The sequence below is a fragment of the Pleurodeles waltl genome, chromosome 6, assembly GCF_031143425.1.
Source record: "Pleurodeles waltl isolate 20211129_DDA chromosome 6, aPleWal1.hap1.20221129, whole genome shotgun sequence".
Classification (NCBI taxonomy): Eukaryota; Metazoa; Chordata; class Amphibia; order Caudata; family Salamandridae; genus Pleurodeles; species Pleurodeles waltl.
This window is the reverse complement of record NC_090445.1, coordinates 784,363,280-784,379,319: the sequence shown is the minus strand read 5'-3', so window position 1 is coordinate 784,379,319 and position 16,040 is coordinate 784,363,280. Positions and strand designations below refer to the sequence as shown.

General features: G+C 39.7%; 1 protein-coding gene across 1 annotated transcript in view; it reads left to right on the top strand.

Moving 5' to 3' along the window:
- Positions 1-349: 349 nt before the first annotated feature.
- Positions 350-16,040, top strand: part of SMC3 (structural maintenance of chromosomes 3) — an 849,197-nt gene continuing 833,506 nt past the window's right edge. The window contains exons 1-2 of the mRNA XM_069239408.1: positions 350-513; positions 14,910-14,985. Of these exons, the coding sequence (XP_069095509.1) occupies positions 499-513; positions 14,910-14,985 (91 nt within the window). The 5' untranslated portion in view covers positions 350-498. The remainder of the gene's footprint in view (positions 514-14,909; positions 14,986-16,040) is intronic.

The following is a 16,040-nucleotide window of genomic DNA, read 5'->3' as shown; positions in this document are numbered from 1 at the left end:
GTTATTGTCTGCCATGCGGCGCCGGTATCAGCCTATAACAGGCTGAACTACTCCTCCCAAACACTCCCTCTCCCGCCGCTGTCAAGAACTGAACAGGTCAAGGTTTGCCGCCGAGCCTTTCACCCCAGTGAGCCGTACCACATTCAGTCACTATAGGGGAACTAGCTCTCTTCTCCTCACTATGTTCTTAATAACTAAGAACAATTTAACAGTAACTTGAAATTCTAGGGGGCTACAGATTCAGAAACGTCAGCTTACGTAATATGTATGGCTCCCACGCCGGTAGTCTTAAATCGATGAGTCAATGGTATTTGACACCCCCCTCTATCTAGATTTTTTTTGGTACCTCCCGGACGTCTGAGGTCCTCGCTGGCCTCCATTTTGTCGGCTGGCTGCGCGCGCTGTGGAAAGTTCCTCCGTATAACTGCAGAGAACCAGTGGCGGAACTGCAATTTTATCCGGGTAGGGAGGCGGGGGTTTCCCTCTGCGAACGGGAAAATGTATATCAAGCAGGTAAGGGCTGCGGCGTTAGAGCAGTGCAACATGTGAGCATCACTCAGTGATGGGAGAGAGTGTTGACACTGAGTCCCTTAATTCAAAGTGTATGAAGTCCTCATTGATGTATGTTATTCATCCTGAATTGGAGGTCTTCTGGGTTTCTTGCTCTGGCGTGGGTCAGAGAGTTCTGGTGCGAGGAATTAAATACAAGCAGCGTCAGAGCATGATTATTGTTTAGGTGGGTGAGGTGTGTATTGTTGTAATAACAACTGTTGTTTAGTGCCCAGTTTTCGTTCAACTTGCACCTCTGCAGGATCCCAATACAGGTCATCTGGTTGTGTTAAATGGGGCACACATCTCACGTGTCCTTTTCTTTACTTAGAAATTGTCAATCTAATCTTTTGATGCTTAAAACAAAACCCGCATCTTGCCAATGTCGTAACGAAGGGTCCCAACTGTTACATTAATTGAACTGGGTGAATGGTTTGCGTGGCCACAGTAGGGAACTGTTTTAGTTTGTTCCTAAATATGTACACTCCAGAATCCACTTGAAAATTTCGTAGCAGTGGTGTTTGTTTACCCTACAGTCGTAGCTGCTAGTAACTTACTCCACGTAAAACATTTTGCAGTCTCAGCTTTCTTGTACAGCTAGCTACACATTGCATTCTAGGAAAAATAGATACATTGTTAGCGTTGCAAGTAAAGTCTCGAAAGTCCCAGCATGCGAGGTGAAAGCAGCTGCTCGACATGACATGTGGATAACGTTTCCTGATGCCATTAAGGATTCGGTGCTCCTCTTCTGATTGCTTACTTTGCTTAATGGAGTCTGACATTTGGTTCGGATTCATGCACTTCAGTTGGTGAAAGTAACTCGCAGTTCAAAAAACAACGATTTGTAGTAGTAAACCCATGATTGGAGCATTGTCTTTTTGGGGTCATTGCGTCTTCTGGTAGCCTTACATTATGTGAATTTTCTGCTGTCCTAATGCATTTGACTGCAGTTTAAAACCTCTGTAAATCATAAAATAACCTTCATATGCTTCTCCAGTCAACAGCAAAAGGGGATTGGTGGTATAAATATTGTCTTTTTTCCTTTCCCCTTGACCTAGAGCAGATCCATTTTTAATGTCCTAAATCAAAATGGCAGGCTAGGGGTAGGCTCGCAGTCAAGTATTATTGGGTGCATTCCAGACCCTGTGCAATGACCTGAACTTATCTCTTGTTTTCGTTCTGTACTCCTAAATGATTGTCACCACAGCATTACTGTACGATTTATCTTACAGAAGACGTCATATGGCAATCACACTCCATTCCTCTGATGACTCCGTGAGGAACATACTCTGACTTCCTGCGTCTCTGTGTCCCGGGATGACTTCAGAGTCCTGATGGTGTATTAAAAGTCCCCTATTTTGAGGTTTCACCGATATGGCGCTTGCGCCGTTCTTGCAGAATCTCTTGTAATGAAGGAAAAAATAAAATCTTAAAAGGGGCGTAGAGCATTACTTACCTTTACTTATTATTGGTTGGCTCCCAAGTCATGCTTGTTTTCTTTCTTCCTGTTGGTCAGTTCCTCCTCCTGACTCCCGCGTCACGTCTTTGTCCTTGCTGTGGAGTGTGGACCAAGTACTACGTGCAGCGGACAGTATCCTTCCACAGTCCATGCACTTGTAACATACTTGAGTTTTTTTTTTTTCTTCCTTCCAGCGTCCACATTCTGTTGCTTGCCTGTCTACCATCACCTCACTTCCGTGTCTGCATGCCCCTTCCCGATCATTGCTGGCCTATCCCTCTCACCACCTCGCTGCCATAACTTCATTCCCCTTCGCTAGTTGCCTCCCCCCTATCTCAGCTTGTTTTGTATAGCAAAGAGTCCACTGGAAGAACATGGAGCACTTTACATGAACACCAGTTACTTTAAACAAGGACACATTCATTTATACAGGCACGTAGAGATTAAGTGATTTGCCCAGAATCACAGGGTGTTGAGGTGAGACCGAGACTGAAACCTGTTTCCCAGGCACCAAAGTCAGCACCTCTGGTTGTAACACCACAGCCTTTCTATGCTTAGTGTTCCATCTACCAACACTTTGAGATGATGGTGACTGCAATGGAAATGTGTTCAATAATATAAACTACATAACAAGTATAGGGAAAATAAGAATTTTAACTTGTTTGTATGTGCATAGCTTAAATAAAAAAAAAATGTAGCACCGTATCTCACACCATTGTGCAACACTGAATTATTATTATTATTATTATTTTTTTTTAAATGCCAGTTGATCCCGCATAGGTGAAGCGTATTGGCTTTGCTAATACTTGTTTCAGTTAGTGCGCTGCCTGCACTCTTACTGCTGTCATAATAGTAAGCTCGGGCGACTGCTTGTGCACAGGATAACAACCACCTCTGGACCCTGGGCAGGCTGTTAGAAGGGTTAAGCTGTGTGTATGTGTGTGTGGGGGGGGGGGGGGGATAGGGGTACTGCCAGTGCTTTAAATGGTCCGGTACTGTCCGGTACTGAGTACCGGCACTTTTTTATTTTAAGAGGGAGAGTACCGGCACATCTCAAGAAAAACTTAATACTTTTAATTGGAGAGTACCGGCACTTCTCGGAAACAAGCAGGTACTCTGTCACAGAGTACCTGCACTTTCATTTTTCCATTTCAAGCACTGGGTACTGCCTACATGTGTTCATTGAGCTGCCAGAGTCTTTTTATCCCCAAGATATCTTTTTCAAGTTCACATCTTTGTCTACTGTCACCAGATAAGTCAGAAACACATATGTTTGAACACTGGTGCATCCCAAATTGTTTCTCCTTGTCTCAGATTGCTCTGCACTTTCAGATATAAGTCAAACAATAATCAGAAGGGGACAAAAAATACACCCATGCTATGGCACTTTACATAAAGGCAGCATCCCTCCCCTTTATGCCTTGACCGTTTTAAATCCTACAGCAATTTAAAAGCTCACCTCCTTCATTACCATACCATAATAGTTATACAACATATATGGTTTTGCTTGTTTTATGAAACTGTTTCATATCTGATCTGCTCTCTGTGCAAACTTACTGAAAAGGATGGGGTGTCTGTTTGGAGTCTTGAGCTTAATATCAACCATTGTATTTTTATTTTTTTGGCAACATTGCTTTTGAGTGTCTGGTCTCTCCTTTAGCCCAAATCCTTAATTGTGAGTAGAATGTTGTCACTTTATATACGTGTGCGTCATAGTCCAATAAGTAAAGTGGCATCTTTCCTCTGTGCCCTCAGACACTGTTTCCTGTCTGTGTTTATAACTTACAAATCCTTACTGTTAGATGTGTTATCCTAAGAAGTACAGTGGAAGCAAATCAAGACTACATGACCTGAATGCTTTCAGTTGGAACATGAAATCCCAGAACTGGAAGCAGGTTTTGTCATGGCATGGTGTGAAGTGAAGTGGCCTCTCTACCAGAGGTCACCTTTCTAGTCCAACAGTGTGAAACTGTGATTAATGTAACTGCATAATAATTAGAAAGGATGTAGGCAAATTCATATGCAATACAACGTCTTATTTGTAAGTCATTTATAAATCACATACTTTATGTCCAAACTCAGAATAACATAATGAGCTGGAAATAATCTTGAGGCATTATTTTAATTTGATTGAGGATTTCTGTAAAAACCCAGCTTATAATTGGCCAAACAATCCACCCCTCCCCCAACTATCCCAACCCCCTTGAAAGCCTCTCTGGTTCACCTGAATATACTGCATCCAGTCCAAGTCTGGCTGTTTGCGTACTGAAACGACGATTTAGGGTACCATTTGCCTGATTCCCCCCCCCCCCCCCCCCCCCCCCCACACACATTTGTGCAATTTATGTCTCACTGATGGGCTTCACAAAAGTTATCTTGAACAGTGGTGTGTGGGGGGGAATGAGTTAGCCCTTCCCAAGAGTAAATTCACAATTGGGGCAGATTAATGTAAACCAGCAACAAATACTCTCTCAGGATGTAGCTACCTGCTGCCACAGGAATACAGTATCAAAATGTCATACATAGAATTGTGAGGGACCAAAAGAAAAATATTTTCTTAATTTATTGTCCAACACGTTTTCCTGAGAAATTGCTTCCTCAGGGCCTATTCAAACGTTCCAGTGGTCCAGTAACTCACTAATAAACAAAATGAAAAAAAGTATTACCATACAAACATTTACAAAATCCTATAAATTAATGGATAGTCATAAAAAGTAAAAGAGACCAAAACAGTTCTCACTTCCTTCCCAATTGTACACAACAATATTTTTTTGTTTTTTTAGTGGTTAGTTGTGTTATGCTCCATGAAGGTCATCTCAGCTCAGTTGGTCCATTTCTGTTGGGCAGGCACCTGGCAATTTATCAGTGTTCGTTTTGGGACTTTTTTAGTCTATAACAGTGGTTCCTAAACTGAGGTGCGGGAACCTCTGGGGGTCTGCGAAGCCTCCTCAGAGGTTCCCTGATTCCTTATATAATGAAATAATACTAACTGCGATCTGTATATTCCAACAGAAGATAGACATTCAGGTATTTTTTAGACTATAAACTTAAAAATACAGGGATTAAGGGGATATGACATAATATTTGTTAGTTGTTCATAACCTGTGGTCCTAGGTGTCTGAAAAGCCTATTTAGGGGCTCTGTGACTGATTAGAAATGAAATAGTATTAATAGGTTAAATAAGTGCGTATGAATAAAGAAGCAGAATTAAAATTGGAAATTTAAAAATATTCTATAAATGTGAAGGAAATTGGGGTCTAAAAATTAAGCTTGTTTCTTCTAATTGATTTGTGAGAGCAATGCAAGTGCATAAAACAGAATGTAGTATAGACAGTGGAGTGCCTTAGTTCAAAGTAGAAATGCTGCAAAAACATAGTTAATTTTTTTTTTTTATTTGTTTGTGAATTATGTAAAATGTTTCATAATTTGTGTAATTGTTAGATGATTGCTATGTTTCTGTATTGTTTGTGGTTCAAATGATCGAAATTGCTTTGGCTGAGGACCCAGATTCCAACAATGACTCATTGGGAGCCCCTGAATTCCAATAATGGTTCACTGTTGTCCCGGATTCCAATAATCATTAAGTGGGGGTCCACAGGAGTCAAAGGGTTAGGAACCACTGTTATAGGATGCAATGAAGATTGTAATGATGTGTTTGTGTAGACATTTCTGAATCACGCCTATAAATAATAAATTCTAAGGTGACAAGGGAGATCATTCCGTTTTGTTGTTCCATGAGCTGAAGAAGTCTATTGATGAGTGCATTTATTGTGATTCCTTTGAATTCCGTCCTAGCAGTGGATATGCCCTCCACATGATACCAGAAGTTTTGAGTTTAAAGGCAATGTAATTAGGTTTTAACACGTCTACACAGATCATTTCAGCAATTAACTTTGAAGTGAGATCTGACAAGAAGAGGGAACTAGTGTTCCCAGGTGTACAAATCTTTTTTATGGTTGGTGATGAATCCTTCATGTAGAACCACTTTGATTGGTGTCAGTGAGAACTCTTGAAGTCCATTGAGTAGAGCGCTGCCTCTTTTGATGTGGGCCAAGACTGTTCACCGAAAGTTAGTTGTAGGGAGGACTTAAGTTTGGTCTGTAAGGTAAGATGGAACCACTATGTTTGTAGCCTTTTCTTAATGTGGTACTTTAAAGACAACGCATGGTGTACGAGAGCCCAGGGATTTGTCTACACACTCTATTACTTAACTTGTGTTAACAAACCTATCTCATGTGTTGATTTTAAACATTCACTGTTTAGCATTGAGTAGCAGTAACTCTTCCTGACAAGTCCCATACCATTAGCAGCTGAGACCGAGGTGCCTGTAGACCTGAGTGTAACTAGCATATTTATCAAACGTGCACTACTCTATACACAAAGGATCTAGTGGCCAGGGCCTTGTGTTTACGGACAGTGCTTTGATGGGCTTGTTTACGGTCCCTTTTATTGTAGTTCCTGGAAATATATATTGTTAAGGTCACAGCAGTAAACCACTACATCTGGTACTTTCCCTGTACTTTTATTTTATATTTAAGACATTTTGGCTTTTACTAGCCAACCCTCATGTTCCTGTAAATTTAAATACTGGTGTTGGTGCAACTATTAATAACACACATTGACATAATCTAAATATCCTAGAAGTCATAGTTGTAGATGTAAGTCCTTAAAGACTGAAGCAAGTTACAAGTTTTATTAAACTAATAGTTAGTCAATATGCAAAGATTGACGTAGTCATGTATATGTGCGTAAACACTTGTTATATTTAAAAAATACATGCAATGTTACCTACAAACGTAACATAATGCCTGTTTGTGGTTCTGCACCGTAGTACTTAAGCGCTGTTGTGCGTTTGTATGTTTATGCATATCTGACTCACTTAAAACTAAGTGCCATTGTGTCTGAACGCAATGCACAAGAAGTAACATGTAATATTATCATTACTTCTTCCTGGTCTGTTTTAGACCACTGGGCTAGCATTGTGTTTTCAAGATCTTCACCCTGTACTTTAGATCTAGGTCTCGGGCCTGGATTGTGCAGGGTGGATTATGCCTGTTTGAACTTTTACTAGTGGTCACGGATTTGAAGAACATCATAGGACTGTATGGTAGAACACTTTTCTGATCCCTGCTCTGCATAAGAGTCTGTAACTATTCCCGAGTTAGCTTGAGCCCTCTTTACCATTTAGAATGGCATATCCTAACATTACTGATATACCAGCTGCAGACTGCTGTTTGCAGTAGCCTTACTGCTGGTAAGCTGTACATCCTCACAACTCTGCTTGTGTTCGACTGGTTTTACAAGAAAATGGCTAGCCTATGGGCTGCAACAGGTCCAGAAAGAATATGTATGCCCTATTCGTAAACATGTCTACCGCCCACTTCCAAGACAAGTGCAAGGCCTTGTCCAGCCTAGTCTTTGAGGTCCTGATCTGTGTGCTGTTGTATGAGTGCCCTGTGTAGAAATGTGGCCATTTGAGCGCTGTTGTCCAGCCTCTGTTCTGTACAAGGATGCCCTAGTGTTTCTAAAGCTTTTAGCTCAGGAGTTGCAAGTCTACATGGTACCCTTGGGAGTGAGGTTCTTTTGAGCTTTTGATGGTGGTAGACTTTCTGTTCCTTAAGCAAAACTCCCAGTCCTTGCCTTGGATGAGTCAGCCCCTTTTAAAGATTCAACAGCAATAGTCTCAGAGTTAGTTTATAGATCATCACCAAAGAAGAAAAGCCATAAGCTTCATTATTGTGCAACTATGTTTTCCTCTGGCCGCACTGGAACCTATGAAGCCACTAGATGGTCTGTAACGCTATTTCTGAAAATATTTTCATATTTGTGAATACATGTTCATTCATATCTAGTAAAGCATTTGGAGTATCCAGTTAAGCCTTTACAATTTACAGACAGGCTTCTGTGAACTACTCTTGAAATGCGATTCACAGGGTTTCGCCTCTCAAAGAAACTGCTACAATGGAAATTTTCAGTACTTAAGAGACTTATTAAGCAACAAACTGGCAGATGTGTTGTAGAGGCAGCAGAACTTGGTTACTAACACATTAGTGCTGTGTTATGCACATAAGTGTTGGGTCTGTTTATTTAGCCTTGTTGGTCTTGAGCAAGCCCAGCATGTTCTGTATCAGTCTGACAGAAATGCTCAGCTGTCTGGTGCGTGTTAAGTCCTGTTGGTAAACCATCATGAGATCTGCTGTATGGCATATCCCTGAGCTGTGTTGCGTGCATAGGAAATGACTAAGCTATAGCATTGTCAGATGTTTAGCTTCTCTTGATGGCATAAGTAGCTGGAAGTCCTCTCATATCGAACTATGTGCTTTATATCTGTCTAATGAGCTGTGTAAGAATATGCATTGCCCCTTGGGAGCAAATTGCAATTTTGGACAGATTCAGTCTGTTTTTTATAAAGTCTTAAAGTGTGGTAAATTTGTTATTTTTGAAGGAGTGTTAGAGAAGTTGGCTGGGTTTTGGATTTTTTTAATCAATTTTTACTTTGTAGGTTTGTCATCATCCAGGGGGATATTTGAAATTGTGTTGAGGATTTTCTTTCATTTAGAGATATGCCATTTTGAAGTGGTCTTCAAGCAGTGAGATGAACATCATCCATGCTTTTTACTTTGTTAAAAGTTTTTTGAACATTGGTGCAGTTATTTTGTAGCTGGTCTTGTAGAACTTTAATAGTACTGTGGTAGTCCAAAGAAAGATAATCTCCCCATGGCTATTTAGAAAACTGCTGTACAGCTCCGCAGCGATAAGAGCAACACAAAGAAAAGAATCAGAAGTCTTTTCGTAAAAGTTTATGACCTGGATGTACACTTTTCTTCAGGTTATCATTTGTGAGATAAAAATGCTCACACTGAGTCTACTCATTGAGTGTTCTTGCTTTCTGCATACTACTTCACTACACAGCCTTAATATGCATAGTAAAATACATACACCCTCTCAGGGTTGCATGCGTCGTTCAGAAATCCATTTACCAGTGTTGTTTCATACAGGAGATTGCCAATGTGTGAGGCCCTCTCAATTACCGAATCCAGTAGTAGTTCTCATTCCGAGGGGCCTGTAGCAATTGTACCATATGCCAAGCATTCGTTTGGAATATGTTGAAGTGTAGTTTACTCACTTCGTTCATGGATTTCATCCTCAAACTCCCTCTGTGCCTGATAGATGCTTACTTTGACCTTTCATCTGAGTTGCTTCATTCTTGTGACCAGGGGGCTTGGTCTTTAAACAGTAAGCATATCTACATGTTATATGAGCAGAAGCTTGCAAAATCTGTTTTTTTCTGTGGAAATGCCCGTTTTTCGTATCCTCCTCCTTGTTTCGGATTGGGAAAATCCCCCACCATCCCTGAATACACGTGGGTGTTTTGATCACTTTGCTTTCCCGGAATGCACACTTAATCCTGTATATTTGGGGAGTAAAATGCATTGGGTAAGTATGTTAATCCTCCATCTTCCAGCCACACTCATCCCTCTTGGCAACACACATGTTCTTGTCTTTTCGTAGTTTATTTACTTAAGCAAAAAATTAATCCGCCATATTGTTTTTCCCTTTCTGTTGTAGTGTATGGGATTCATGGTTAGTGAAATCTGTAAACCACTGGGCTGTGAATAAGGATTTGGGTAATGCAGTTGTAAATTCATTAAGCGAATTGCACCTATGGTCAAAGTGAAATCAGTCCTTAATGATCTTGTGTTCACTTAGGATCTAAAACCCTTGAGCAAGCCATTGTATTCATACATACTGTTGGGCCACTCTTTGTCCTTTGCCAACTGGTTAAAGCTAACTGACAAGTCTGTCACCTTCTTCAGGAACAACCCATTTCCCATAAGGCACTTCAGAAACATTAGTTCAGAATAGTTGGAGTCAGCCTATCAATTCTCAGAACCAGGCAATATTACTCAAAAAGGCTGAAAAGCTCCTTGATGACATTATTTAAATGCTTAGTCTACCCAAAGGCTCAAAACAAAATCGTCCAACTAACTATGACCATAACTATGACCATGTGTTCTGTGTCCGAGAACTCTTCTCTGCTGTGTTGTCAAACCCACAAACAAGAAAAAGGGTATCCCTCCTTTCTGGAGTAGTTCCTGGTTGAGTTACGCAATCATCATCATCCTATGCTGAAAAAAAAACATCTACACCCCTGAAGATACTGGTGAATTACTGGCTTATCTCTAACATCTCTTTCCCCAGTAAGATAATGGAAGGTAGAGTGAAGCAACAACTTTAGAAGCATTCAACTTTAGAAGAACTCAACTGCTTTCTTTGCCTTCATCAGTCTGATGGGGATCTGTAAAGGACTGTAAGTGCACCTGTGCTTAACCAGCATTAGTGACCACACAATACTCGGGAAAAGGCTGGAACAATTGGCCTGTATATCTGCATTTTCTTTGCCAAGAACGTAGCTGTTTCTCACCAGCCAAAGCCAGAAGTTCAGGATAGGATTTGTGTGCCCAGTGTGTTATGGCGTCCTCCAAAGGTCACTTCTATTCAGTCTACTGTTTAGCATCCAAGTACATCCTCTGGCTTAGCTCTTTAAATAGTTTAGGGTTAATGTTCTCAGATGACGCACGAACTTGCTTCCAGTTGGACAACAGAACTCGCTGAACATTTCATGCTTGGACCATTTGAACCACTGGATAAAGGTGAGTGTCCTTTATGAGAGGCTGGGACTGTTATTAGAAGAATCTGATTGCTTCCTCTTTGACTGGCTCTCAGGTCTTTAAACTCCTTCATATGATCCATGACAAGTTTCAACTGGCTTGATGTGTGACTTCTGTACCAGAAAGCCTATTAATACAGTGACAAAGGCCAAGATGCATTTAGCAGGAATGCAGAAATATTCTGACTTGAATAAAAGCGGCCTTTGGTTCGCCCATCCTTCCCACCTGTGCCTCCAGAGTAAGTTAAATAAGGGCAATTCGAGCCTGTCACTATTAGTTCTTCTGCACTTTGAGGTAATCCTATTTGGAGAGAAATTGTTCAGGGACAGCACCTATACTAATTGCTGTCGTCGTTTGAGGTAATGGAGATGCTGTTGACTTCTGGAGAATCCATGCAGCTACGACTGACAAGAAGGGACAGCTGAGCTGCCCGATTTTTAAAGGAGGCCTTGACCCCTTACTACTTGGAGGACTTGGACATGGTCCACCTTTCTCAAGATTTGCATGTGGGCCAACCTAGTAGAAATGATATCCTTGTAGCCCAGTGGGCCATAATCACGGATGCAAATCTGAGTTGTCGTCAACATTGGGGAGCAGTAGAAATTCTTTGCTGCGTTTTTGTGCTGTCTGTAGTGTCCCAGACCCAGCTCCAGAGAGCCACAAGGCCTTTACTCATATTCTAGTGGCTGCAGTCAGTCACCTTTTATTCATGACTTGATCAGTTTTCCTAGCTTTTATTTGTTTGAATGTAACCACAATTAAGTAACGGTTGCGCCCTGCCCCACTACAAATCAGTTTCAAAATAGAGGTCCTTGAAAATTGGTGCTGCTTCTCAGAGGACCCTAACCTACTGCAGCTGTCTTCGTTGTGATTCCTTTAACAGGCCTGCAGATTTACAAATTAGAGAAAATAATTTGAATGGCTTTAGTATACACTGTTCAACTCTGTATGATGGTAGTAGCTTTCGAGGAATAAAAATACAGATAACAGATATTCTTTTGGTGAAGATTGGAACATAGCACTTCTAGAAGCTCAAAGGCTAAGCAAGGAGCTAACCTTTCGCCTATGTTAAAGAGGTGGTAAGCTATCTGCTGCAAGAGCTTTAACTCCAGATACACTGGGACATACTTTTCAGTCAACACATTTCAATATTTGCAGCAGGATTGGTTTCTTCTTGATTTTCTTCAGCAATATCAGATGAAGACTCTCAATCAAGTACACACATCGGACCATGTAACAATAATGTTAGACTAGCAGAATATTTTCACATTTAATGCCTTTCAATCTTAACATTAACTCTCGGTGGACATTTAATAAATATTTATTGAGGGATTTAATCCTCCATTATTGTTAAAATTGCACAGAAGATTTTTTAAATAGTTTATATTTGGTTCATATTTTTTCTGTTTAGATTTTTTGTGAGCCACTTAAGAAATTGTATAACAAAATACTTCGGTAAATTGAGGAACTAAAAGAGAAAGAACTTTTGCAATTATCTAAATATTCTGAATATGCAAGCTATTTTTTTTAAATATTGGTAGACAGAAGTTATTTATGGTAATGTCAAAATATCCTAGAAAATGTTTATGCAATGGCTCTCGAAACCCAAAGTGTCTAGAAATGTAGAAAATCGAGAGCAAATAGGTGATTTTTGGGGCTAAAACTGGTACATTGGTTGCATGGCTGTTGAGGTCATCAAATATAAGGTCAAGTATATGAAACCGGATGGCTACAAGTGCACAGCAAAGGAAGAAATACAAGAGGGTTTTGCATATTTCTTTGAAGCAGTCTGTACGAGGACGTCCAATAACTTTTTAAACTGCCAAAACTATCCATTTCTGTTTACATGCTGAGATAACAAATGAAGAAGATGGTGGAAATACAGGAAAAAAAGAAAGTTGTTGTGCCCTGATGGAACACCTAGTGAAATTTGGAAGTATTTCTGGGAAGAAATTAAAATGACCTTTCTTGTATGATGCCTGGAGATATGCCGTTTGGGTAAAAGCTCTCCATTATGGGCAAAAGCTCTAATCATTATATTTAATTAATAATAAATCATGAAAGAGCCAACACGCTGTATCTTATCGTCTCGTTTTTAAATACAGACTGAAAAATCTGTGGTAAATTTCTAGCAGAACATTGCAACATTAGTTCAGATAGATCAGCAAGGATTTATTAAGTCAGTAAATAGCAAGAATAATACTAGAGCTCTCCCTGCATTAGCGATTGAGCAAACATCAAAGGTGTGCCTCTGATATGCCTTGCTTATAAGAGATATTTTCCATTGCAGGATTTCTGTGTACACCAGTTAGACGGATAGAATCCCTGTATCTAGAGTTAAAGGTAGCTATAATTATGAATGGGGGACTACTTTTTGATTTTACACAAGGACAAGATGAAGATGTGTGTATCCCCTTTGATGCTTGCTACTTTTTATCAGCTCTACGTCAGCATCATTAAGGCATAATGACTCCATCCCGGATATTTCTTAAGCAGCACAGTACGAGATCAAGCTTTATGTACATTACCTTTTGCAATTCACCACAAGCCTTAAATCATATTAGACCCCTTAAAATCATTCCGATTATATTCAGGGCATTAAATACATGTTTTAAAATCCAAAATAAAGGTTGTACAGTATAAAAGGTGGAATAAACCACCAAGTACTATACCAAATAATAAACGATCTACCTTAGCCAATCAGATACATTTATTTAAGAGTAAATATTTCAAAAACCTTGAGGACTTATGTAAACTAGTTACAAGTAAAATAACTTTGTTCTAATAAGACTATACTCAAAATCACATTCTTTCACGGTCATTGGTATGTAGTCATTTATATTAATGATACTGTGAAAGCTCCAATATTCATTTCGACCAGTACTTATCCAGATATGGTAGAAATTCTTCAACAAACTTATATCTTGACTTGACAGGTTTTCATAGCAAAATAAAAAGCCTTGGGTTTCAAGTCCATAATTAGAGAATTAGAAACTGCTGATCTAGCTCGATCCAGTTGTAAGAAGTATTACTAGTCTGCCCAAATATTTAGTTCCTTTTAGCTCCAACTCAACGTATTACTAGAAAAGTACTTGAGTAAATGTAAGAACACAAAAGGATGATGGACAGAGTGTTGAAACTTTTCAAACACTCACCCCTAGTCACAGATCTGGGTTGAATCCATCGTTCTTTTGCTCACTATGCCACCCCAGTTTGGACTCAGCCATGCGTGCTGCACATCTTGTGCTTGATGCCTTTTTCATTGTAACATACTTTATTAATTCTGTGCCATAGTAAACTTTGAGAGACCCTTTTTACTTTATGAAAGCTTAATTTATTGCCTTTTAAGGCTTGTTTTTATCTATTTGTTTTTATAGTCTATGCAGATGTTCACTTTATGAGCGATTGGTCTGTTCTAAAACGATTCATAGCAACTCGCCACACCATACTGAACTGGCACATTTTGCAGTATAACTTGCTGCTTAATTGAGGCAGAAAGTAAGTGGTAAGGCACACCAGTGTTGTGCAGAAAATGTGTATCATTCTTGCACCATTCTGTAGTTAAACTTCCAGAGCTTTAGCAAAGTTTATAGTACAGCTATGGGGCTTATGACTAAGAATGTATTAGTTACTTTAACAGGCGAGAGAAGTAGTCTTCATTTTAAAAATGTTAATAATCGCATTGAGACTGATAAGTAATCACTGCTTGAGTGTGCTAAAACTGCTACTTTCTACAAATCATTATGTAGAATAGGACTTGTATTGGACGTTGCCCAGCAGCAGGCTGATGATATGCAGATTTCCAGATCTTCTGTAAAATGGCTTAAGGAAGGAAATTAGATGTTCCTCCTTTTTTTCGAGATGCTATTGCAGTTTTTTTTTTTTCCCTCAGAATTGTGGGGCTATTATGTGTTTATGCCTGATGGCTAGGAGAGCGCAAAAGATTTGTTTCCCACTCTTCTTGTGTCCGTAAAATAGATCAAGGTCATTTAGAACACTCTGTGCATGCTGGTTTCAAGCGGAGCTGATGACGTAGCTCTGCCCTTAAGTTTATGTGCCACAAATTGTGTGTGTTGAAGAGAGTGATGGCTCAATTTTATATTTATTTCACTCTGTGTGAAATTATAGATTGTCATTTAATACCTCAAGCATCATATTTTGAAACCGAAGTATGTATTTCAAGTGTTGCATTCTTGCATGTTTCGTTCAATTACAATTTTATTCACCAGGTCATCATTCAGGGCTTTCGAAGTTACAGAGATCAGACAATTGTAGATCCTTTCAGTCCAAAGCATAACGTCATAGGTAAGCACATCATTGTATTTACATTTTTTTTAGTTTTTAAAGTGTTTTTACTGTTTTTAAAGATTGCGTTTTTTTTTTTTTTTGTCTCTTGCTGTTTTTACACTTTTGTGTTTTGGTTGTTATCTGTTTTTTTGATGTCTTCTAAGGTTCTGTAGAAACAACCTAGTGCCTATGAACCCTATCAAACATAAGGGTGAAATCTACAACAAATATGTCTAAAAAATTCAGGGTATGTAATATGAGGATCTAGGATTGGGTTGAATGCTAGTTTGTGGGTCATGTACCACATAATGCTCACAATCCTCAGGAAACACTACTGCCTTTGACACAAAGGTGGGCTGTGGACGAAAATCAAAGATCCATGTATTGTACATGCATGACGTAATCCAATTGTTCTAGGAAAACAGCCAACTTTCAGCAGGCTGTTTGATTGCTGTTGCCTGTATGTGACCCTCCACTGCGCTTGCAACTCGCAGACTGGTTGACACTGCAGGTGGGTGTGTACCCATGCACCACTACCCAGACTGCCTTGATAAATAACAGCCTCCACTCCTTTCAGTGGTCGTGTAAGTGGTTTAGTGGTATGCAAGGGAGCTTTGAAGGCACAAAGGAGGAACAAATGGAATGCAAGCTGTTTGTTGGCCTATGAGATTCTACCATGCGGCTTTCTAGGTATAGTCAAAGTTTGCTCCTACTGTGAACCCATGCACTCAATTTGATGCTTAACCAAGGTATAAAGGGACATTTGAAGGTTATTTTTCTTTATTGTACCTGAAATTGCTTTGTAATATGGTGTCAGCGTCAATATATATGCATGCACATACTTGCTTGATGAAGTGTGCATGCGCCTACAGAATAACGCAGAAACCTTTTTTTTTTTTTTTTTTTTTAAATCCAAGATGGTGGATGCCTCATTAAACAATAAGTAAATTAAAATTTTACCTACACAAAAGGGTTTTGGAGGAGAGGTGGGCAGTAACAGCTATAACAGTAGAATCAGCACACAAGGGGCCGAGAACATGGGAGGAAGGAGGGAGTGCACAGTGGTTGAATAT